The sequence below is a fragment of the Adelges cooleyi genome, unplaced genomic scaffold (genome assembly GCF_023614345.1).
Source record: "Adelges cooleyi isolate 19-005CV unplaced genomic scaffold, UGA_ACOO_1.1 ACOO_flye_CR_arks_rails_tigmint_CR_PRNA_574, whole genome shotgun sequence".
NCBI classification, from domain to species: domain Eukaryota; kingdom Metazoa; phylum Arthropoda; class Insecta; order Hemiptera; family Adelgidae; genus Adelges; species Adelges cooleyi.
Window position 1 is genome coordinate 13,845,125 of NW_026096268.1, and position 24,519 is coordinate 13,869,643.

A 24,519-nucleotide genomic window follows, 5' to 3' on the forward strand; every position below is an offset into this window, starting at 1 on the left:
CTCATAAAGAGTAAAAACATATTTATCAGTTGAACCGCGAATAAAATTTTAAAAATGTGTGTGACATTTAATAATATAAATAAAATTATCATACGTCACACTTGCAATGTCCTAAATGTTTAAATAATATTATAAACAATTTGTTTTGTTTGTCGTTTTATCCCTCAAGGAGTCAAATTAAAAGTTGTTAGTTATCATAATTATTTTTAACCCCTGTATTTGTATCCATTACTATTTTTTTTTTTATATATTCATCTCTTCCAACACATCTTATTATTTTACTTATTCCGACCGTGCGATGTTCAATATTGTAAACTATTAATTTTATAATCTGGTCGATAAGTGAAAATAATTCAAAGCAAGCAGGTAGACAGCGACTTTTATTGTCAACATGGTTTCTTAATTCGCGTAAGAAATCTTAGACAATATATAATGGAACAAAATACATTCATAAATTGTATAATAGTATGTTAAAGTGGATTTATTCATGTTAGTCTATACTTTTAATCTTATTTAAGAAAATCCGCTGCCGCACGACCGTCAACAACAGCAGCCATTTTACGGTTATCAGCTATCACAAGCTGCCGGCATTCCTATTTATATTTAGCACGGTCTTTATCTGGCGAATTTTCGCCGTTTTCTTATCACTTGTCTGTTATCTCTGTGATAAGTCGGCAAATGAGAAAATGAGTTTGAATAAATAGATCCAAAATAATTGGTTGAATACTATATTGGCCTGTGTCTTTAGCGTATTTACATGTGCGACGTAGATAGTATTATTTATATTTAAACCATGGAAGATGTGGACGATATTGAAGATTTAATATCGGCTGTAGCTGATGTCGCCGAAACGGGAAGAGAGAAACCTCGGATTAGCGTTACTACGCGGATTAAAAACAAAAACAAGAAAGCAAATGAAATCATTCTTCCGTCTCCTCAGGTACCAGGCACTCAAAGTATATTCATAAGAACTTGGGGTTGTTCACACAATAGTTCAGACGGCGAATATATGGCAGGACTACTGGCGAGTTACGGATATACTATCACAGGTAGTAAAAGTTTTAATTGTAAGGGTGGTCTCTCTTTGAGCAGGCAACTGTCTAGAGAGAGAGACCGCTATTTTTCTCAAAGGCAACTGAACTAGGCTTGAAGACCTACTCCTGGTCAATAAAGCCAAATGCAATAGTAGTGTTAATGTTAGTAGTTGTATAATATTATATTAAGTATAATTGTAAAAAATTTCCCTAGACGATAAAGAAAAGGCAGATTTATGGATACTGAATAGCTGTACGGTGAAAAACCCAGCAGAAGATCATTTTAGGAACGAGATTACTGATGGTAAAAAATCAGGAAAGTTTATTGTAGTCGCTGGTTGTGTTCCTCAAGGTGATCCTAAATCTTCATTTATTCAAAATCTGAGCGTGATCGGTGTACAACAAATCGACAGAGTAATAGAAGTCGTGGAAGAAACATTGAAGGGTTTGTTTATTTTATACTAGTGATAGGTATTTAGTTGAAAATAATATAAAATGTTCTGATAAATTTGCCTTCAACAGGCCACACCGTACGGTTTTTGGGACAAAAGAAAATCAATGGCAAAAAAGACGGTGGCGCTAGATTGCAGTTGCCTAAAATTCGTAAAAATAAGTTAATAGAAATTATAGCTATAAGCACAGGTTGTTTGAACCAATGTACTTATTGCAAAACAAAACACGCTAGAGGAAATCTTGGCAGTTATCCTCCTGGTAAACCTTGTCTTATAATAATTATATGAACGAAACAAAAACAATTTTGCTTTTAGATGAAATAGTGCAAAGGGCTATCGAGTCTTTTGAAGAAGGAGCTGTAGAATTATGGTTGACTAGTGAAGATACAGGTGCATACGGACTTGATATCGGAACCAATCTACCAGAGCTTTTATGGCGTTTAGTCGCTATTATACCCGAAGGGTGTATGATGAGAATCGGCATGACAAATCCGCCATACATCCTAAATCATTTGGAGGTTTGTCAAAACACTTGTACATTTATTGGTTTTTAATTTTGTATTATTATTTATATTTTTTGCGTAGGAAATTGCAAAAATTCTGTCACATCCAAGAGTGTATGCTTTCCTGCACGTCCCCGTGCAAGCGGGCAGTAACCAAGTTTTAGCAGATATGAAACGAGAATATTCGATCGAAGAATTTGAAACTGTTGTTAATTTTCTACGACAAAAGTAAATTAAAATTATTGTTGATATCTTTAGCAGTAATCATAACATTAACTATTTTACAATATTGTTTTAATCATGAAAGACAATTTTGTTATCTAAATAAAGAAAAGAAAGATAATTGTGTACAATCACAGTTATTGAATGTCTGTGCTTCGTATTTTTTCATTAGTATCGGATTGCGTCAAATTACTTAAATATAATTAATTTTATTGTGACAGAGTGCCTGGTGTCTCTATTGCAACGGACATTATATGTGGGTTCCCGACTGAAACCGAGGAGGATTTTGCAGAAACTATGAGAGTTTGTGAAAAATATAAGTTTCCTAGTCTATTTATTAATCAATTTTACCCTCGAAAAGGAACTCCAGCAGCTCGGATGCCTAAAATACCACCAGATTTGGTATGTATAGAAAAACAATGTCGAGCAAGTTGCAATGCACCGTCAAAAGCACATATTCAGCAGATAAATATTTTATTCTAGGTAAAACATAGAACCAAACGACTTACTGACTTGTTTCATTCATACACCACGTACGACCATAGAGTTGGCGAATTACAAAATATATTAATTACCGAAGAGGCAAAAAGTGGTACTGAGTTGATCGGACATAATAAATATTATGAACAGGTAAATCTGTGATTTGATTGTAAAGTGTAAACAATGGCATAGATACGGTGAGGGCAGCTACCCAGGTTGGGTACTATATTTAGTACGCTTTTGTACTACTCCCGATTACGTATACTTTAGAATGTACACAAGAAAATGTTTTGTCCTCTGGCACAGCTAACACACCACCAATTTGAAAATAGATATACTAAAGCTTGTATGAAGCTATAATCTTTTATTTCTCTAAAATATGCATAAAACCTAATGTTTAATTGTATTCATAAAAAAATTGAAAATTTTGTAAGTTTTAAATTTAAATAAAATTAGTTAATTTAAAAAAGAAAAATTAACAATAAATATAAAAGTATATTTTAAAAAAAGTGTAATGTCTTTTAATTTTTTATTATACAACAGCTATTAAGTTAAAATTTATTGAAATTTTGTTTAAACAAATTTTAGACTTAATAGTTCATACGTTCATTATTAAAAATTTACTTCAGTGGTTCATTTGTCTTTAATTTCATGTACAGTTTATTTCTTAAAAAAACACATTTATTTACCTTTTTTTTATAATATATATAATTTTACATTGTTGTTTGATTTTAATTGTTAATTTTTTTAAATTTTAGGTACTGATTGCAAACAGGCCTGAATTAATGGGAAAATTTGTTACAGTTATTGTGAGATCAGCAAAGAAACATTGTTTGATAGCCGATACTGTACAAGACCAAACTGTATTAAAAAAGAAAAACGATTTAAATGCTAAACTGCACTTTATTTGGCCGGTTTTTGCACTGATATTTTGCATTTTAGCAAGATTGTTTTGGATGTTACTTTGATGTACATCAGTTTGAAAAATTCTATTGAAGTATTAACATAATAGTATTAACTTCATGACCTCCACGTAACTTCGACTTCGTCTGTTCTAAACCTGACAAAATAACATTTAATTTACTTTTAAAACTTTAGTTAGTTTTCATATTATTATATAATTGTAATTTAGTTTAATGCTATTACGGTACCTTTGAGTGCAAAATGTATCTTCCCAAGTCGTTTTATATCCACTTGTATACATTAAAGCTCCGGTATGGGCAATCATAACACCATTGTCTATACAGAACCTGTACAAGCAATAAACATGAAATTAATATAAAATAAGTTATTTTATTATTTACAGTTAATATCTATAAAATGATTGGGCTATCGTATAATAAATAATAGTTAATTTTGCAGATTAAGTTGAAGGAATAATTGCTCTGTGGAAACATGTATAAACATTCTTTAAGCAATAATTTTCTTTTACATTATGAAAAATAGTGTGTTTGATTTGTATTAACAAAATGTAATACACTTCATTCTTTTTTTAAAAAAAAGTAGTTCATTGAGCTCCATGAAGGGATTGGGTTAGAGGAAAAACTGATATAAACTACTTTTTGTGTGGAAACGTATGTGTTTTATTTGTACGGCTATTGAAATACAACACTATTTTTGTAACAGGCATTATAACATGATTGAGAAAACGGAGAAAAAAGACCTAGGTAAGAAAAACTAAACAAAACATTTAGCAGTATTATGTTAATAATAATAACAAATTTACCTCTCGTCTGTTGCATATAAGGTAGCTCTTCTCTCTTCGCACATTATTTTCATCATTTCTTGTAGTCTTTCATTGCATCCGACACCCCCGACGATTAAGACTTCGTTCGATTTACAATGGGACATTGCTCTTTCTATACATAATAGAGAAATTAAATGTAATTCGTTTTTTTAAAATCATTTTTACCAGTAATAATGTATTTATTAATATTAGGTAAATAAAAGTTTTTCTCAAACAGTTGAAAAATATATTTTTAGTTTGAAACTGTTGTATTGTCGCCTTTTTTATTCTGTTATTTATTTTCTGCATCTTTGTACAGCAGTCGTGTTAAAGTAAGCGATATAAAGTTTCGGCTGGCAATGCAATACTAACTTGCTCAAAAATACATACTTCTTATTTAATTGCTTGATTATTTTTTGTTTATTGTCTATTGATTAAAAATCAAAAACAATTTTTTTTTATACAACTTCTCTCATTATTGGTAAAACTAATATTATTGTTTATGAATGATGTGATAACCTGTTGTTTCTATTAGCATGGCAAATAAAGTTTCTTGAAGTGAATAACATAAATCTTCAGGAGTGTATTCGCCTGAAGACAAAAGATGTTGTGCTCTTTCTTCTATATAAGATAGTATACCAGAAAACGATACATCCATTCCTTTAACCACATACGGTAAACTAAGATACTTCGATCCTCTAAAAAAATATAAAAAATGTACAAAAACATTATAATATAGAATGAAATTTATTATTTCTTAATGTTTGTTATTACTTTTTAGCCATCTGCTCGATATTGTAACCGGGACTAGGGTCGTTGGATAATTTAAGTACCCTGGCAAATCTATCTAAACAATTTCCTACTGCAATGTCTATGGTTTCGCCAAAAATCCTGTAGCGATTACCGGAATACGCAATTACTTGAGTGTTGCCGCCACTAACATACAATACAGTAGGATTGTCGCTACCAGTTATTAAACGTCCCATTTCGATGTCTAGTAATTTTTTTTTACCATTAAGGCAATATTCCTTAAGGAACTATTTAATAAAAAAAACAATATTTCTTTAAGTTGAAAAGGATACGAGCAATACAATGGTTAACAGGGATTAAAGGTTTGTTCCACAGCTGAGCGATGGTACGTGCGACAGCTGCAACGCCAACCAGCGGCGCTCCAATTCCCGGTCCTTTAGTAAAAGACACAATATCGATTTGTTCCGGCCGAATGCCAGCTTCATCAATTGCTTCTTTTAACAACGCTACTATATTATTTTGATGGTGTTGGGCTGTTTCTCGAGGCAAAAAACCTACGTTTAAGATACATACATGAAATACTTTTTTAGATATTTAATAAAGGTATTCACTTACCTTCTCCGGGTGGTGTGATATAAGTCCTTCTGCAGTTAGACAAGACTTCACCGTCTTTTACAATTCCTATACCCAATTTATTAGCACTGCCTTCAAATCCTATGCTGCACACCATTATTGTAAAAATTAATAATAATACAAATTCAAAACGGTTAATATGTTTATTTATATCGTTGTTAGAATTATAGATACAAGTCGAAAATTGAATCGAAACCACCACGTTTAGTGAATTGCGAATTCAAATAATTGTATTTTGTTAGCCGCCAGACACGGGTTGATAAGTATGATAAGAAACGCGATAAGCAATACCATGATAAGCGGTAATCGGCAAACGTGATAAATGATAAGAAAACTGTATTATTATAAATTCGATTTGAAAAATATTGTTTAACATATTGTTGCTTTTAGGGAAAAATTAATACTTTATTTTTTGTCACAGTACTTCAATCTTTTTAAGTGTACTATATGAATTACATTTTGTCAATTAACTGTTTTCATAAATAAAATGATTCGTCAAGCACATGTCGTGCGACCACATTGTTTTGATGATTATTTTTTGAATTTGCTAAAAAATATCTACATAAATCGAAACATATCTGTCGAAGTATGTAATATTAATTCTTGTCAAATCAAATTCTAATTAGTCGATTTGATTTTGCAACGAATATTATTCAAGTTATTCGAAATAACATTTTATGGAAAAAACACAAATTACTTATTAAATTGTTAATTGTAAATATTGTTACATATTTTGTAAATTTTATTAATCTTAACTTTGCCATTACTTTTAAATAACAAAAAGTTTTATAGAATACATTCTGATTATTTTTCTTTTCTTTTAAGGAAGCCACACGATGGATAAGTTCTCCTCCAACGAATACTTATTTCCGTGTCAACACCCTTGTAACGACGCCGTCTGATGTTGTGTCTTCCATTAATGAACAGTTATTAAAAGTAATAAAATTACAGTATATTTTTGTTCTATCCATTATGACTTAACTTTGTTATTATTAATTCCCAATTAAAAAAACTTGTAGAATTAATTTTCAATAATTAAATTGATTATTCATTTTAATATTATATGGCCTACTGTTTATTTTAGCTCAAACGTGTTAAATGCGATGAAGACAAGCCGCTGATCAAAATACATAAAGATTTAGATGATTGTATAGTAATTTCACCATTAAAGCAATCTCTGCTTGATTGTAATCCGAAAAATGAAGAAATTATTGTTGACATTGTGACGGGTCAATCTGTTTTACGCGGTTCTCATGTATTCGCACCTGGCGTTATGGGAATGACCCCTGGTAAACCACTTAAAATGGTTAAAATTATTTATAATTACTTTTTTAATCTAATAAAAACAAATTCTGTTATTTTTAACAAACATAAGGTCAGTGGGCCACTTATAATTGTGATGAGGTGTGACAAGTTTTTTCTATGAGAATCAAACTTTTTTTTTTTTTTTAAATATATATATATATATATATATATATATATATATATATATATGTGTGTATATATGTGTATACAATGTTCTTATATTTATTGTTAGATATCAAAATAGATTCAACTATATCAGTATATGCAGACTTAGCTAAGAAGTGTAAACGAGGTTATCAAAAACATTATGACAATCCATTGAAAATGTATGTCGGTAACGGCATAATGAAGATGGATCGTAAGCAGCTATTTGGCGGCGACATGAACCCAAAGTAAAACTGAAGTCATATTATTTCAATTCTTTAAGTATCAATAAACATATGAATTGGTTTTTAGAGGTATTGCCGTAGAAGTTACTGACTCTATATCAGGCATACCTGGATTTACACTGCCAGCTACTGACGGATTGTTGCAGAATTTTCCATCGATCGTGGCTAGTTATGCATTAGATTTAAATGGCAATGATAATCTTAAAGTTTTAGATATGTGTGCGGCACCTGGTAATAAAACATCACATATTGCTACGTTAATGAAAAACCAAGTGAGTGCATTACCTATTGGTTATGATGTTAAAAAATATTGTTAAACATATTTATATATTATTTAAACAAAATATCATTTGAAGTTCCAAATAATAACTTATTATTTAAATAAAAATTTGCTTAGATTTGTCTGTCTGTTTGCGTTACACACAAAAATATATAAAAACCTAATAATTATAAAAACTCAATTTTTATTGTTATGTCTTTTAATAATTGTGCTGGCCTTAAATTATATTTTTTTACTACAGGGTTGTATAGATGCTGTTGATAAATCAAAAACCAAGTTAAAAAAAATTCATAAAAAATGTGAAGAGTTCGGTTTAGAAAATGTGAGAGTTCATCACTTTGATTCGTTAATTCTTGTTGATGTAAATAAAAGAAATAGTTCTACCAATAAACCGCCATTTCAAAGTGAGTCTTTTGATCGTGTCCTTTTGGACGCGCCTTGTAGCAATCTCGGGCAACGTCCATTGTTAAAAATTGAAACTAATGAAAATTTAGTGAAAAGTTTTCACGTTTTGCAAAGAAAACTGTTTGGAAATGCAAGTAGTATAATTTTCTACACAATTACTGTTGTAACTTTTTAGTATAGTAATTTGATCTAACTTTGAACAATTGTTTAGGCCGTTGAATTATTGAAGCCAGGTGGAATCCTCGTTTATAGTACTTGCACTATTACGCCGGAAGAAAATGAACAGAATGTAGCTTGGGCTTTGGAAAAATTTGCACAATTAGAACTAGTTGCAATCAATCCCGTAGCCGGTGCTCCTGGATTACCTAATGTAGGTCGAATAATTATTTACTACGTACATATTAATTTATATATCTTACGGTGATGAAAATTATATTTTAGTTTGGATTGAGCGACATGAACTGTGAACTTGTGCAACGATTTGGACCTGATAATGTTGAAAACGATTCTATTGGATTTTTTATAGCAAAATTTCGAAAAAAATAATCGAGTACAACAATATATTTTTAAATTAATAGTTTGTTTCGTTGTTTATTTATTCATATAAATATTTTTTTTTTACGCCATAGAAATAAATAAATTATGTCGGCTATTTAGCTAAATTTATTTATTTAATTTTATAGTCAAGTTGTACATCTCTACTAGTTTCTATTTATCCCAATTTTTTCATTTATTTCACACGTCTACACTTGTCCACATGTCACGTTTTTATAAAATCCCATTTTATCGTAGTAAAAGTATGTTGTAATTGATTAGTAGCGATCTGATGGATTAGAAGCAATTCATTCGATCAATTGTTAGTTGTGAGATGCCATATCTTTCATGTTCATATAGAACTCAACACATTTAACTAATCGATCCTTGTCTTGTTTCCTCTAAAAAAAAAGCTGGAACTATCTTAATTTTAAACTAATAATTAGAGAGATGTGTTAATGAGAGATGTTTTTTTATAGTAAAAATCTAAGCTAAAATATACAGTAAAACTGTGTCATTATTCTGATTTGAATTGGCAAATCTAAGATGTATGTTGTATGTTTGATTTAAAAAAATTACCGGCTTAAATTACCCTTTAAAATAATGTTTTTAACTGAAACAATTACTCCTTTAGAATAAGTTATTGTTATATATAATTTGAATGACCCTTGAAATGAATTTGACATGAAAAATGTTATTTTTACAATAGCAATAATCGATAATTTAATAACATTTTAATTTTAAGTTTTATAGGTTAATATTAATGTTGCAGGACTTGTGTGTCAGGTACGGGTAGACTTGTAAAGACAATATTATAGATTATTATCGTATATGTTAGACGGCGTCTTGTATAGGCAATTTAAGCCCTTTGATGCACCAAGACGTGGCGTGAAATATACTTAAAACTGTAAGTTGTAACAGTATTTGTAAGACATTGAACTTCCTGCCAAAAAATGTTTAAGTATAAAATATTAAAAGTTTTTTTTTTCAACTGGCAAACGACTATATAAATTGAAATTTAACAATAGTAATTAAATAAAAATGAATTATGCCTTTGGTACTTAATGATTTTTTCTGATAATATTCTAATCTAAGATTACAGTTATAACTACTGTGTCTATTTATTAAGACTTAGGAGGGTATAATGTGCTTTTAAAACAAATATGAATTTAACCTGCTTTATGGGTACCGAAGAAATAAAGATTAGAACAGGTAGAATATTAATAATCGAACCACACGGATTTTTCTTCAATAAATTTATTTCAAAAGAGAAAAACTCACATAAAAACGGCCTTACTTCTGTATATATATATAATCATAATTATAATTAATATACTTATATAGTTATAATATATTATTACATTAGTAGATTTATATACTAAATATAATAAAATAAACGACGATGATGATTATCGTTACGGATATGTACGTGATGTAAATAATACTAACTTAATTAATTATTATTATTTTTTTATATAATGATATAATATTAAAAATTGACACTATGCTAAAAACACATCTAATAGTTAAAACGACACGACGATATGTAGTATGATAATATTAATATTAGTAATATTATAATAAGAAAATACAATAGTTATGATTAGATACTTTAAAATAATATTACCGTAATGTTAATATAATATATTACTATGTAGGTGGTATAATATAGCTTAATGATATGGTTTATAATATAAATACATATTATGTAAATATCAATAATATCTTATTGGATGAAGTGGGGGCGATCGCAATTTAATAGAATTAAACAATTTCACTTATAAATCATGAAAAATATTTGTATCAAGTTATAATACCGGGTAGTCAAAACCATTTTTTTTATAATTTTATTTAGCATTTTGGAATAACGTAACGTTTGCACTTGCCCTGTTTGGGTGCGATTACCTCACTTCATCCTAGTTAAATTGCATTAAAAAAAAAAAAAAAAACGAATTACACTTATAGTCGACAAAAATCGAGATATGCGTTTTCCGGATATGTATTCGATAAAATATTATATTAGATAGGTAATAATAGTGTACGGACAATAAAAGCAATGTTTGCGTATTAGGTGCCCGTTATAATATTACACGTATCAATAACATTCTCTTGGAGGCTTACGAATAATGATATATACTTGTATAATAGTATTGATAACAATAATAACTAGTAAATCACACACACAAATATTATAATAAATATTAATAAATTTAAATATGTTTTTTTTTTTATTTATATAAAATTAGTTGAAATCACGTGCATTTCGGTTGTTCTTCGCCAGACTACCGACCCACGACCGGAAATTTTCGATAACGACCTTTGGACACGACACACACACACTTGATATTGTTTTGTTCTATATTGATGATTGTATAGAATCATAAAAAAAAAAACGGGATGGACTCGTTTTAGGATAAGTTTTTTTTGAAAAACTTCACGGTCCGAATCTCGGATCCGGCGAAGAGCCGAAAGGTCGCACGTGATTCCGTTAAGATATGTATTGCGAATGGTTTTATTTTAAGCTTAAAATAATTTTATATTATAAAATAATTAATATTATTGAAAACGACGACAAACGTCTAGCGTGCGCCAAAAACGTTATATATATATATATCTATAAGTAATAATATAACATCATGCAAATTCTAGCCAATTCACGGTGCAGCGTTGTGGCGCGGGGAGGTGATAAGGTAATAGTAAAAAAAAAAAAAATGCCTTTCGGAGGGGTTTCTAATAGGCCCATTTAAAAGTGCGACCAATCAAGGGTTAAACATATCTTTTTCCGGTGGACATATTTGACGTCAATTTCAAGTTGAACTATTGAATTAGTAGCAATCTATAACCTTCGTCGAAAAAGGCCCCGTAAGCTTTGTAAGACAGTAGGTCAGTGGTGGGGTCCGTCCCTGTTGGGAATGGACGCTTTTAAGATGCATGTTTGTTGAACGTACTCCCAAGCTGTTGCTAAGCGTTTAACCATCGTAATTTCCATAGATTAACATACCAGTGAAAGCTTAGCAAAGTAGGTTACTGCGACGCTTTAAGTTTTTAACTGTAATTGGGATTTTGTCCGTCCGGTGCGAGTACGACTGTTCTGTGCTAATTTAAATGAATATTCGGACTTAGGACCGACATAATTGCGCTTGGGTCAAGACGATTGGAATCGTTTTAGGCCCTTGACTTCGCCTGCTTAGGTTAATAATTATTCCGGAACGTTTAAACGAGGGTGGTCATTGTTTGTTGGCTGAACTTGGTTTTATTAATATTATTTATCTATATTGGCACACAACCAATGATTCCGGCAGATTTTTTAAAAAATTATTTCTAAACAATTTAAGACAACAAAAAGAACCGTGACAGAAGAACCCACAATAATTGTATTTGTTTTATTCTAGTGTCAGTCTTAAGTCCGAATATAAAGTGCTACTGGATGGCATTGAAACGAATGTGTGACCGAACACGACCAACATTTTGTGTGAACAAAACGTTACTCGATGAAACGCCCATGGTAGTTAGAATAATCAAAAAAAAAAATCTAATCTACTGTTCATATTCATTTTGGAATTTCAAGTTACATATAAAGTAGTGTGCTAATAAATAATAATGGCTGGGAGTCCTAATGATGATGGCTTATGTATAGATACTCTACAAGGGTATTGTCCCTAATGCTAATATCATTAACTACGCTATGCTCTAACAGTTATGTATTAATAATAATAATAGATATGTTAATATGTAAATGGTCGCTCTGGACCTTTGGATATGCATTAACGATATGTATTCGATGAGGGTCGGCTATATCAGTGGCGTGCTTTACACCGACTGGCTATAAGCGAACGCTACAAGACAATAATATTGAATAGTAGTAATATGTATAGTGTTAAAATACTAACACTGTATTAACGGTGTTATTAAAAATTAAACCCTAACCGTACGGCAACCCGTCGGTTAAACACAATGTGTTTGTGTTTAGTCGACGGGGTTTTGTCTGGGAAAAGTTTACCAGCTCTGCTTTCCATGTGGGTGTGAAAAAAATCGTTAGAATTTTGTGATATGCCATTGTTTGCTCTTTGTCTCCGATGCAAAACCAGAGAGGTGATATGTATTGTTTTTTTTAATATATTATATAAATTAGTATAGGTGCGTTTTCGCGTTGTATAATTTTGTAGATTTTGGCAAAGGTCAATACCGAATTAAGCGAACATTTTGAAACATTTCCAAACGGCCTTCACGATCCGTTTATTTTGTTTGCTCGCAAGTCGTTGGCAACTGTTTTGGTCACTTGACAGACGCTTGCTGGGCTTACAAAATTCTACAACGCAAAAACGCACCTACCTAATTGTAAGCTGTTTGTGTTGCCAGTGTAAATCGCTTTACACCGAAGATGGCTGGTTGTCTGTGGTGGACGTTTATTTGAACCGAAGATTCGCCAGGACGATGAAGATCAAAACGCAGGACAATTCGGCCTTGACGCCAGAGCCCTTCGAAGATGACGAATTCTCTTTGCCCACGCAGTTTTTTAATGGCATGTTGGTGATGCTGTATTCTCTGCGAACACATTCAAAAGCCAGTTAGGTTAGGTCAGCGAAATGCTTAACATATTTTATAAAACGCAGTCGGTCTACGAAGTGCGGAAATCGTTCACCGAAAGGTAGTTTGTAAGGGCAAATGTAAAAAATAAGAGTTCAACCTCTTCCCTTTAAAAATTTTATTATTTAAATATTTTTTAAAACGAGTAATACTAAGGAAAAACAGTCCTTATTACTAAAATTGAAACGAAGAATTATTTGATTTTTATAATTTAAGTTTTTCTTTGTTTCTAAGATTTATATAGTTGTAGGATGTAAATTATTTTAATGAAAAAAATACATGTTATCATACAAGTTTGTAATAATAAATGATTAATAAATGAACGATTCCAATTAGTGAAAGCAAAATATATTTAAAAAAAATAATTTTATTATTATTTTAGCTAATATAGCATCACTGTCGCTAATTAGTAAAAAAATAATTATTCAATAAATACAGTTATACCTGTGTTCGGATTCCATGTAACAAAGTATATGCTTCTTTTGGATAATATCGTCGTCATCTCTTAACTTGAGGCTTAAAAGCCAGTCTTTGTACCACCGCAGATCGCAATCGCATACCAAAGGGTTATCTATTGAAATAAGAATACAAAATATTCATATCGAGTTATATTTCGAAGGGGCTTAACATAAAATTAAATATTAATGTTTATACAATTTATGTTAAAAACGTATTTTCATTACACTAGCTTTGCATTAGGGAAATTGACATTATGTAAAAACGATTTTGACGGTGAAAAGTTTTAAAATATAGATCAATAATGTATTTTTAAAAACTTATTAACAAAATACATGGTATAAGTTGATTGACAGTCGGCATACAATTCGTCCAAACGAAAGGACGATTTCTCGAAGAAAATTCAGCATTTTTTTTTTTCTTACTTACCCATTAGATCAATAACAGTAGCCGTGTCGACTATGGCCTCTAGCGTTTCTTCCGGTACGCGCGCCAGTTTATTATTCTGGAGATTAAGGATTTCCAACGAATTCAAGTTCTCAAAAGACATGGTCGGTAATGTTTTGATGCTGTAATAAAACGCAGTTGCAATAGTTAACCGTCAAGTCCTATTCGATGTTATTGCACTTACTCGTTTTTCTGCAAGTTCAAAAAAGTAATTGAATCCCCGAAACCGGTGAACGCGTCGTCGGCAATGGATGATATGTTGTTGGCTCTGAGATCCAAGTGTCTGAGTCTGTGCAATCGACGAAGCGAGTCACTCGGTATCACGTGCAAATTGTTGTCGCCCAATCTCAAATACTGAAGGTTCTCTACAAACAAACGATACAAATTCATGTTATCAAAAAAAAAAAAAAAAAAAACGTTGACACGAACTTCACTGTCATATACTATGACTAATTTGCATAGTCGTATATTTAACAATTTTAACAATATTAGCAAATTAAGGGTCAAAACCACTTTACGGCAATTTTTATAACGTGCATTAATGCATATAGAATATGAATATGTAGAACGATATTGAAAAAAGGTGATAACATTTCTTATTCTGGAGAAAACCACCTTACTTCACTTTCAAATAAGTTTTCTCGCAAATTTAAGTTTTGCGTTACAAAGTGGTTTAACTCACGGACCCTTCAATTAACCAATTCCTAACCATCCTAATTAGGTAATTTCTTCAATAATTGACCTCGATGGGTCGACTCGGTATTGGCTTTAAACTTAATATTGCTCAACAAATACATTAAACGAGTTTTCTGTTCTTTACCAAAATGTTCAAATCCAGTTTTTTTTAATACTTAAAGGGGTGTTACATCAGTACATCTCTATGTAAAAACAGTGGTTACATAGATAGATTTTTGAGTATTTTTAGAGTTCGAGCTCCTTCAGTTTCTGTAAAGTTAATCCCTTAGGGTACTCTTCTTTTAAAATCTTCTCCGAAATTCGCGTTTCCTTCCTCTATCTCTTTATTTATGTATATTATTTTAAAAAGGTTGGATTAAGTATGATTGAAGCAAGTTTCTCTGTGTTTCGGTGATGGAGAGTGTTGATTTGGATAATGATTCTGTGTAGAATGTAAATAGAGATTAAAAAAAAGGTCTGAAACACGAGGTTCAAAGACTTGTTGCTTTTGTTCACAGTGTATATTTCGCATGCGTGTCATTTAATTCGATTAAACTACAAGTACAATATCACGAGGCATGTCTTATTTGCACAGTCATTGTGAATCATTAGTTTAATTGAACTAAAACGCATTAACGCTTGCTTTTGCCGTTCAAGTTAATTGCAGGGTCCAATCTAATTAATGTATGTATTTCATTTTGTTCTTTGTGTAGTAGTTAATTATTAAATTATTATTTATGTAGTTACCGGTCGAGTTGACATGGTTTTTTTAATTTTATTTTCCTTACTATGTTAATTTTACTATTTTACTAATTTAATTTTGGATTTCAATACAATGCTTAACCCAGTAATGTACTAAATTGTTATATATTTTAATATACAAATATTAAAATATAATTTAGTATAGTTTCTAAAATATGTACTATAATTTATAATCTATATTTATTTATACGAATAAAGTTATTCAGTATGAAATAAATTACATTTTCTGATTACCGGGGAATATATATAAGGACATAAGCTTTAAGTTATAAAACGTAGACTTTTATCTCTTTCCATAAAAACGATTTTAAACGACGGCGAGCGAACGTTAAAAGTTAAAACGAATAAAATGCATTAAAAAAAAAAAAAAAATTTGAATAAAACACGAAACAATATTTTTAACAATATCCAATAGTCACTGAAATAGATTTTGCCGCTAACTCTCTTTTACCCAACATTTAACGAAGGGAATAACTAATAACCTATAATTCGGTAGATTCGAACTTTTATACATTTCTTGTAGGTCGTATAAAAAAATGTATTAGGAGCTAATCAAGAAATGTTTCAAATAATAGTATTTAAAATATTAAAATTAATACTTAAAAATAACAAATAAAATAAGCGTAACGTGATAGTTATTCAAAGATGTTAAACTAAACATGAAAATCATTTTTAAACAAGTTCCGAGTGCTTTATTTGTATTACAGTTAGCTCACATAGCCGAATCGAATCCGTAAAATATTTCAAACAAATACTACCGTCATAAGTATTTCTGTATGCTATAAAATATCAAACCGAATAGCGAAGGCTTTCTTAAAAACTAACAAATCTAACAAACAAAAACCCTTGGGGAATTTGCATTTATTCTTCCACAATGTACAGTTATGTAGGTGTACTACAAATTGACAGTTAAACAACGATTATTTTCATTTGTATTACTTTATAGTTGCTATTTTTTTTAATACTTAATAGTGTCTATTTTTTTTATTAAAATAATATTAGAACAATTTTTGCACATTGATTAAAAACAATATTTTTTTACCTAAAAAATAACAATTTTTATGTTGGATTCAACTTTGTTTGTCTTGTTTTATACAATGACAAAACGAATAATGGACAGCGAGTGGCAACCTCCTATGGTTCTACGCTAGCGGCTAGCATAATACCTACGATTATATTTAGACGTTATTTGACACTTCAAGGAGGATTTTCAATAACAAAAAAGTAATTTCAGATTGCCTTTTGGCTGTTGTCAGCAAATGGTCATGAGTTGGGTACGCCGTACCCAATCATTCGCTTAAACAAGGTGGAACCGACTGTTGTATCCTTGAGGACAAAATAAAAAAGGCAAACGTTTTACTTCCCTAAAAGTCTTATTGGATACCGTTTGATTAGATATGCTATAAAATGTAATGGACAAAAAAAAATTCAAACCTTTCTCGGGAAATAAAAGTATTTTTGAGCGATATCTAAACAAGTTTTATTTTCTTAGTTACATTTTTCATCCCACGGGCAAAAAGTACCTTTACGGTTTGCACGTCTATTAAATAGTGTTTGGGCCCAAGGAATAACATACACACACGACTATCAAATTACTATTACTCGTCCAATGCGACCCGGGTTAAGCATATGCCCTATTGCGGTAGACGACACTGGGTAATGGCCGGTAGTAAATTATTGATGTCATACACCGGGACGTTTCGTGACGATAAACCGTCTGGAATGGAGACAGAGACACACCGAGTGATATACCCACTATAATATAAACTGCGGTACATCAAGAGCAGACACGGTAGACGTGAAGTCGTCGCGGTATATTGATCACACCGGCAAAGCTAAATGGATTTGGCTGTTTGCGTGTCACGATCGGTCCGACAAGGAGAACTCGCGGAGGGGTAGGTGTGTACAAATTGTTTGGAAATTCGTCATTTACCGTAATAGAGAATGGTAAACGCCTTGCAATTTATAACGATAACAATGTACGTGTACAGAAGTATCCGTTGTAGCATAGCGGGGCGACAAATCGTCCGGAGTAGCCGCGTGAAAATAAGCAAATACCAGTACCAGTAATATGGATTTAGACCCGGGGTGAGTGTAGGTATAGGTAGTTATTTTATCAGAATCGGTATGTACACAGTTGTACGGTTAAACCTTCGGCGTCAAATCCGGCATTAGCTTAGACATTTTGCAATTTATAACGCCCGGCAAATGGACAACCAATTCGAAACCTTTTAACCCGTCGGAACCTCCTGGGTTTTGTCGTACCAAAAATATATCACTCCCTCTCATTTCTCTTTACGCCGTTAAAAAACATAAACGATGATCGACCGCAAGTCACAAACAATCATTCGTGCTCACGCCCTTTAAGTATAAAAGGTACTATGTGTGTGTGTGTGTGTGTACAATCCAAGTCGATTTCAGAACAAATAAATACAAAATATTGACATTTCTGAAGCCGTGTACGGAAATTGAATTCGTTCTTACTGGACGCATTCATATATACTATTTGGAAATTCGGACAGACATCCCTTTCGGATTTGGAAATTTTGCTGTCCACAAAACATTATGATATAAATCAGTCGATTTGACCAGTTAAAATGTCCGTTACGTTATTGCGAGGTCGAAAAATGAATTCTTATCATTTTTGTCAAGCAAAAAAATATTAAAGGAAATTTGTCAAAACGTACGTATAACCTAACCGAAAATTGATCAAGAAATGTTTCACACGTGTAACAGCTAATGCGTTAGCTTGTACGTAACTACAATAATAATTATTAAAATATAGCATACTAATAAAGGCTTGCAAAACAATTCTCACCTTCTAAACCGTAAAAAGCTTCTTCGTCGATGTGCGATATTTGATTTCCATCCAACTCCAACGAGTTCAATAGAGGCAAATGGCGGAACACTTTAGCCGGGATGTGTTTGATATAGTTATGCGCCAATATTAGCATATCCAACGTTTTTAAACCTTAAACAAAAATCATGTATATACCGTTGGATTGTATTTTTTATCAAAGCAACAATATAACCCAACATATTATGTAGTTAACATTTTTTTTTCGTGTTATATAGTGTTAAGTCATAACATATTTAACTTTTTTTTTCTCATATGGAATAAAAAACGGATCTTACCTACAAAATCGCCTTCGTTAATTGATGTTATTTTGTTTTCTTGCATTTCTAGTTTCTTTAGGTTGTCCATTGTCTGCAGAGCGTCCGTCGGTACTCTACTTAATTCGTTGCCTCCAATATTCAATCGTTTCAGTTTCCTGTAGTCATATTTCATCGATAAAATATCATGTGCTTTTAATATATATTTCCATGAATAACTTACTTTTCCGTGCCGGCAAATGCATTAGGTTCGATATTTGTAAGCCGGTTTTCATACAACGTCAGAATCTCCAGCGTACTCATACCCTCGAATGCGTTTGTGTGGATGGCACTGATTTTGTTGTGATTCAAATTGAATATAAGTAAACGGTCTAAACTCTTAAGTGCTGGTGTCGGTACACTGCTGAGCGAATTTTGAGATAAATCCAGTTGAGTAAGGGCTTTACCTTTGGAAAATCGAAATAATGTGATATTACTATTATTATTTTACCACAATACCTTATAATATGTATCTGAAATTATAATTAGTTTGTTATGGGTAAACTGAGATACTCAGATACGATATAGTATACAACATGATATACAATATTAAATTATTACTTAAATTTTAACAGGATACTGGATAGCATAGTATCCATAGCAGAGTGATCCAATTAAAGAGAGATCACAGTGTATCCAAACGAAACCCGTAGATATAAAATTGTCGTATTAATTATACAAATTTAAAATGTACAGAAAGGAAAACAAGTCCAATTTTTGCAGTAATTTTAATTAATTTTAAGCTTATTACAGTAATTATAACAATAATAAAACAATTAATATAATGTATGTAAGATGTGAATGATTCATATTGTTTTTTAATTAACAACGACAATTTGTTATAAACACATTTTTCGGGATTTCTATTCTACCGTACACTTTTTTGGGGGAGGAGGAGGGGGGGGGGGTTCTTGGACTGAATTTCTTCTTAACTCCATCGAATAAGTTGTATTAAGTCCGATTTCCAACTATTTAGGATACCTACATATTTTAATGTATACATATTGTCTGCTTTAACGTGTAAAACATCCAAAGACTGTTTCTCACCTATAGAGCTTAACGACGATTCCTCGACAACGGCCAGTGTGCTGTTGTGTATGGTCAAGTGTCTGATGTCCATACCGAGGAAAACGAAACCTTGGAGCTTGGGCAGGTTGTTGTGTCGGAGCTTCAGGTAGAAAATCACCAATGACGGTTTTCCCTTGAGTACCGCCATCGTTTTGGATATGTGCTGCAAGTCTGTGAACTCGCACAGTATGTCTAGGCCGCCGTTCTTTTTCACCGTACACACGCACGGCGCTATTTCGCCGTGCGTGGGACATTGTTGGACGACCGGACCGCTGGCCGACCACGCCAAGTCCACAGCGATGGCCGACAATAGGCCGCACACCAATATTAACCTGGGCACCATTGCTAGCCGGTGGTCACCATACCTGAAACATAGCATAAACACGTTTTGTGATGAGATATAGGTTTCAATTTTCAATGTTATTATATTTTTAAAGAATATATTATTGGGTTTATGAGATTACAACAGAATTTTTTTTTCAAATTTTTAAACAATAGATTTTTCTATATTGTTAACACTAATTGACTTCTTGTACAGCTGTACTCATCGAGTGTATTGTATTGAAAACAAATATTTTTTTAGGCCACGTTTCATAACTTCTTTTCAAATTTAAACCACTTTTATTATGCTTATGAAACGCACATAATATTATCAAACGCCTTTTGTGTTTCGCGTTGAAAAGAAACTACACGTAGTCAATTCACAGAACTCACTAATGGGACCTAACGGAACAAGTAATCCGAAACTACAAAGTTCAAAATTATTTTCAAGAATTGACATTTATATTTAATAATTTATCATACAAATATATAACCTTTATATAACATTTATGCTTGAAACATTTTGTGAAGTCATTTAGATTTACAAACATTAAATACCTAATTATTATAATTCTATTGGTCGTTATTTGTTTTCTGCTTATTTATTTGAACTTTAAAACTGAACGAACACACGGATATACCCGAAAATTATCCACATAATATTTCAATCGATGAAAGCTTTAACATATTCCTCGTTAATTGTATTAACGACCCTATCTTGTAAACACTATCAACTTCTATATTGTGAATACTATGATCTTGTTGTCCATTACATGAATTTTATCTTTACCTCTCGTCTGCAACACTGAATCTTAAGTTTCTTTTAATGAAAACGTACTTGTATTTTACATAATACAACGGTGTATACTATTATGTCAGCTAAAAACACGGTTCAAAGATATTAAAATAGGTTGGTATTCATAAAAATTCTGTATCGTAGTCTTCAAAAGATTTTCTTGGGAAAAAGAGAGACCTTTTTCCCTACTTTCTTATTGTAATTATATATATTTTTTTTACACAATTTAGATTTAAGTGTAAATTTCAATAGTACTAATACGTGGACTCGGCAGTGTAAGTTGGAAATGACCTCTCTATTAATTGTACGTACCCAATGGCGTCAAGGCTCTAGCCAATTTCGACGAGGGAGTTTATACCGCTACCCAAAAGTTTTTCACCGACGGCCTATCCGACTATATAAACTTAATATAATTAAGCCTAATATTGATTGTGTATTCTATTCACACTTGTAGCATCCACCGATCTCCCGCGCCGTTGGCGGTTTAGGAGTTGATTATTTAACGATTCGGGGCAGCAAAATTATCTCTGTACAAATTTCCAAGGCTGCCTTATACATACTAATTGTACACTAGTAATTGGCCCGTACACTCTAAATTCATAGTATTATCATCGTACACAAGTAGTCATATATATAATTGGTTTCTTTTTGCCAAAGGCCGCGACACAGACCGTTATTATTATTACAACTGTCGTTTTGTCGTTTAAAACCACGAGGTTATCGATTGGCATTGGCTTAAACCGTGGGTATAGCGTACAAGTTTGATCGAAACACCCTTTTGTCCGTAAATAATATTGTGTCCCCTAGCTGTGACAAGTGACTAGTGTAGTGCGAACGACATCTGACCCAAGACTCGGGCACTGCGTGCTATACTGATTATCGGATTTCATAAATGAATGTCGTGTTCGATTCGGACGATTTATGAACCGAAATACCGAAGGGGAAACAATAATAATCACGACGTTTCGTTTCGATTTGATAAATGTCGGGAAATTTGTATTTTTTGTTTGTCAAAATAAAAAAAAAAAAGCGAAATCATACCGGGGAACACGTCTCTTGTAGAGAACGGCGAATTAATTTTACAGTGGGCGCGGTATAAAGGTTGTGATTTATGCGCAGACCCCTCGGGGTGGAGAAAAAAAGCTGTAGTGGATTTTGTCTCGCTCGGTCATCATTTAAATATTTCCCGGTGTCTGCCAGAACTTTGGGGGCGAGAGAATTGATTTTTACACGGTTCCATTGTCGTACCTGTTGTCGTTTATCGATTGTGCGGATTCATGGCGGAGTCTGACCCGCCTATAGTCGTAAAACCCCGTCGGTTTGTTGTTGTATTGTAGTCTCGACCGATGTGGGAAACGACCCATATGTTTTTTTTTTTTTTTTTAAGTGCTCGCCGGGCATTGCTGATGACAAAACGAATTTTCTTCACACACAATCGGCGGCGCTTCGCTACTTGTAAATCCAATTTTTCTGACTGCATCCGTTTGTATTATTATTATTATTATTATTTCCCCTCACCCACCAAAAAAAAAAAAAAGAAAAAAAAAACACTAGACGCGCACAGGTACAGCTTGTACACAAATGTAATGCGATTTCTTGGGCCGAACGGCTTTTCCATTTGAATTATTCAAGCAGACAGCATAGGAAGTCGACCGGGGTGGCAAATATTGTTATTTGCCTGGGGAACAGAGGCTGGAAATCTTTATATCCGTCTCTGCGCACACCAGTCTATATATATATATATATATATATATATGTTTATATAAGTAGCTCATATGTTATTTCCCTTATAATAATATATGTTTATCGTCAAAATTTATCAACCGGAGAAAGGTTTTTGTTTTCATTTTAAATTCACAATTTAATATAAAATAATGTCACTCGGTAAAAAATACCGACTGTCGACTTCGGTATTTCATTTTTATCTACGTGCTCGCTGCACGCCAAGTAATAATAATAATAATATAGATATATTGTTGACCATAAAAAGTTCTGTGTCGACTCGGCAATTTACCACAACAATTTAGGCTATACGTTTTTTATAGCTTAATTAATTTTGGTAAAGTAAAAACATTACACTACAGAAAGTGATACCCGCTACGAAAGGGAATATTGCACACTTGGTCGGTTTTACATTGACATCAAACGGCCAAGAGTATCAAGAAACTATACAGTATTTTTTAACAGGGCCGGTTGAGTGTAGGAAACGATACATTTTGGCCAAGACAATTTACAACCTTTGACCGTAATATATGAGCATAAATATATTGTTATGGTTTTTCAAAGGCCGGTGAAAAACTAACTATTCCTTTACAGTAAAAGCTTCCAACGAAGCTCTAAAAAACCACCCACAGTATATTTTTCGCCAGCAGTTTTTTGCGGTATGTGTATAAAGTATAAATTCGCCCTTAAGAACAAAATAAAATTATAGTAACACCAATTATTTTTATATTCCACGTGTACGGTGGTGATATTGGATCAATAAATTGTTCGAAAAAAAGTTTTTTACTTCAGTATTGTTATGCATGATATTTCCTCTATTGTTTTATTTGTATCCTATGCACGTTTAGGCTGTTCTAAAGTTATTGTACGTGCGCAATAAAAACTATGGATAAATCGTTTCGAAAATTGATCGGTGTTCTCACTTTACACTCGATTACAAAACTAGAGGGATAAAATATCGAATAACTCGACAATAACAACCATGAGATGTATTATATTTTACAAGTCGTATACATTCGATTATCTCTAAATCGAATAACGCTTAAAACTATTATATTACACCATATAAAAAAAAAATGACTAACTATGCGCATATTTTCATTTAAATAATCGTAGTTACATAAAAATTTGGGTTAAAATAAAAATATGATTATTGTAAACTTATTGTAGAGTAAAAAATATATTATTATCTTTCGAAATAGTATTTTTTACCATAATAATATGTCCCATAACATGAATTATTAACAAAAATCCATAAGTAATGATATATTACATGGCAGCCGTCCCATTTAATATTTTATGATTAACTATTAAAACAGGAGCACATCTGTTGCCTGTTGGTAAATGTTTAATAATGCGAAAGGATACTAAATCATACAAAATTCGGAAGGGTAATTTGATATGAAATTAGTCAGTTATTATTATTTAAAATGTACAAAAATGAATCCATGTTTTATGTTTTGTGTTGACGTTTGGACTAAGACGTTTAAGAATAATTTTAAAACCCGTTGATTATTTAATGATTTCACATTTATAGTTGTTATAATTATTAAGTTGTTAAATTTATCGAGATATTAAAACTAAATGCTATTTTTTTATGGTAAATGTTGACAAATATTAAACAGAAGACGGTAGAGTCATAGAAGGGTGGTTATAAAAAATGGGGTTGATTTAAATGTAAGTAAATAATAAAATACAATAATCGTTGGTTTTTTCTTTAAGAAAAACAAATTTACATTTGCACATTCGTTTAAAATGACCCTTTTTATACTTAGATAGCTAATTATCTAGTTATTAATATCATATTATGCGTTATAAA

General features: G+C 31.7%; 4 protein-coding genes across 6 annotated transcripts in view; 2 read left to right on the forward strand and 2 right to left on the reverse strand.

Moving 5' to 3' along the window:
* Positions 1-645: 645 nt before the first annotated feature.
* LOC126843327 (threonylcarbamoyladenosine tRNA methylthiotransferase) lies at positions 646-3,966 on the forward strand. Its single transcript, XM_050580769.1, has 8 exons — positions 646-1,049; positions 1,249-1,479; positions 1,557-1,745; positions 1,802-2,004; positions 2,072-2,217; positions 2,433-2,613; positions 2,695-2,841; positions 3,450-3,966. The coding sequence occupies exons 1-8, from the start codon at positions 794-796 to the stop codon at positions 3,657-3,659; spliced, it is 1,563 nt and encodes a 520-aa protein (XP_050436726.1). The 5' UTR covers positions 646-793; the 3' UTR covers positions 3,660-3,966.
* Positions 3,363-6,040, reverse strand: LOC126843328 (probable tRNA N6-adenosine threonylcarbamoyltransferase). The gene is made up of 7 exons (XM_050580770.1): positions 5,783-6,040; positions 5,500-5,721; positions 5,192-5,411; positions 4,937-5,115; positions 4,418-4,550; positions 3,843-3,941; positions 3,363-3,751 (listed from the first exon to the last, which is right to left on the reverse strand). Exons 1-7 carry the CDS (start codon positions 5,895-5,897, stop codon positions 3,712-3,714), a joined length of 1,008 nt encoding a protein of 335 aa, XP_050436727.1. The 5' UTR covers positions 5,898-6,040; the 3' UTR covers positions 3,363-3,711.
* Positions 6,041-6,162: 122 nt separating this feature from the next.
* On the forward strand, positions 6,163-8,841 carry LOC126842983 (tRNA (cytosine(72)-C(5))-methyltransferase NSUN6). The gene is made up of 8 exons (XM_050580252.1): positions 6,163-6,386; positions 6,626-6,736; positions 6,885-7,089; positions 7,338-7,497; positions 7,562-7,766; positions 8,016-8,309; positions 8,391-8,549; positions 8,621-8,841. Exons 1-8 carry the CDS (start codon positions 6,288-6,290, stop codon positions 8,723-8,725), a joined length of 1,338 nt encoding a protein of 445 aa, XP_050436209.1. The 5' UTR covers positions 6,163-6,287; the 3' UTR covers positions 8,726-8,841.
* A 1,373-nt stretch (positions 8,842-10,214) lies between these two features.
* Positions 10,215-24,519, reverse strand: part of LOC126842982 (leucine-rich repeats and immunoglobulin-like domains protein 2) — a 66,842-nt gene continuing 52,537 nt past the window's right edge. For all 3 annotated transcript variants that reach the window (XM_050580249.1, XM_050580251.1, XM_050580250.1), the window contains 8 exons: positions 19,841-20,226; positions 18,978-19,200; positions 18,776-18,912; positions 18,459-18,611; positions 14,388-14,568; positions 14,186-14,325; positions 13,745-13,871; positions 10,215-13,258 (listed from right to left, as the gene is read on the reverse strand). In XM_050580249.1, the coding sequence (XP_050436206.1) occupies positions 13,120-13,258; positions 13,745-13,871; positions 14,186-14,325; positions 14,388-14,568; positions 18,459-18,611; positions 18,776-18,912; positions 18,978-19,200; positions 19,841-20,204 (1,464 nt within the window). In that variant the 5' untranslated portion in view covers positions 20,205-20,226 and the 3' untranslated portion in view covers positions 10,215-13,119. The remainder of the gene's footprint in view (positions 13,259-13,744; positions 13,872-14,185; positions 14,326-14,387; positions 14,569-18,458; positions 18,612-18,775; positions 18,913-18,977; positions 19,201-19,840; positions 20,227-24,519) is intronic.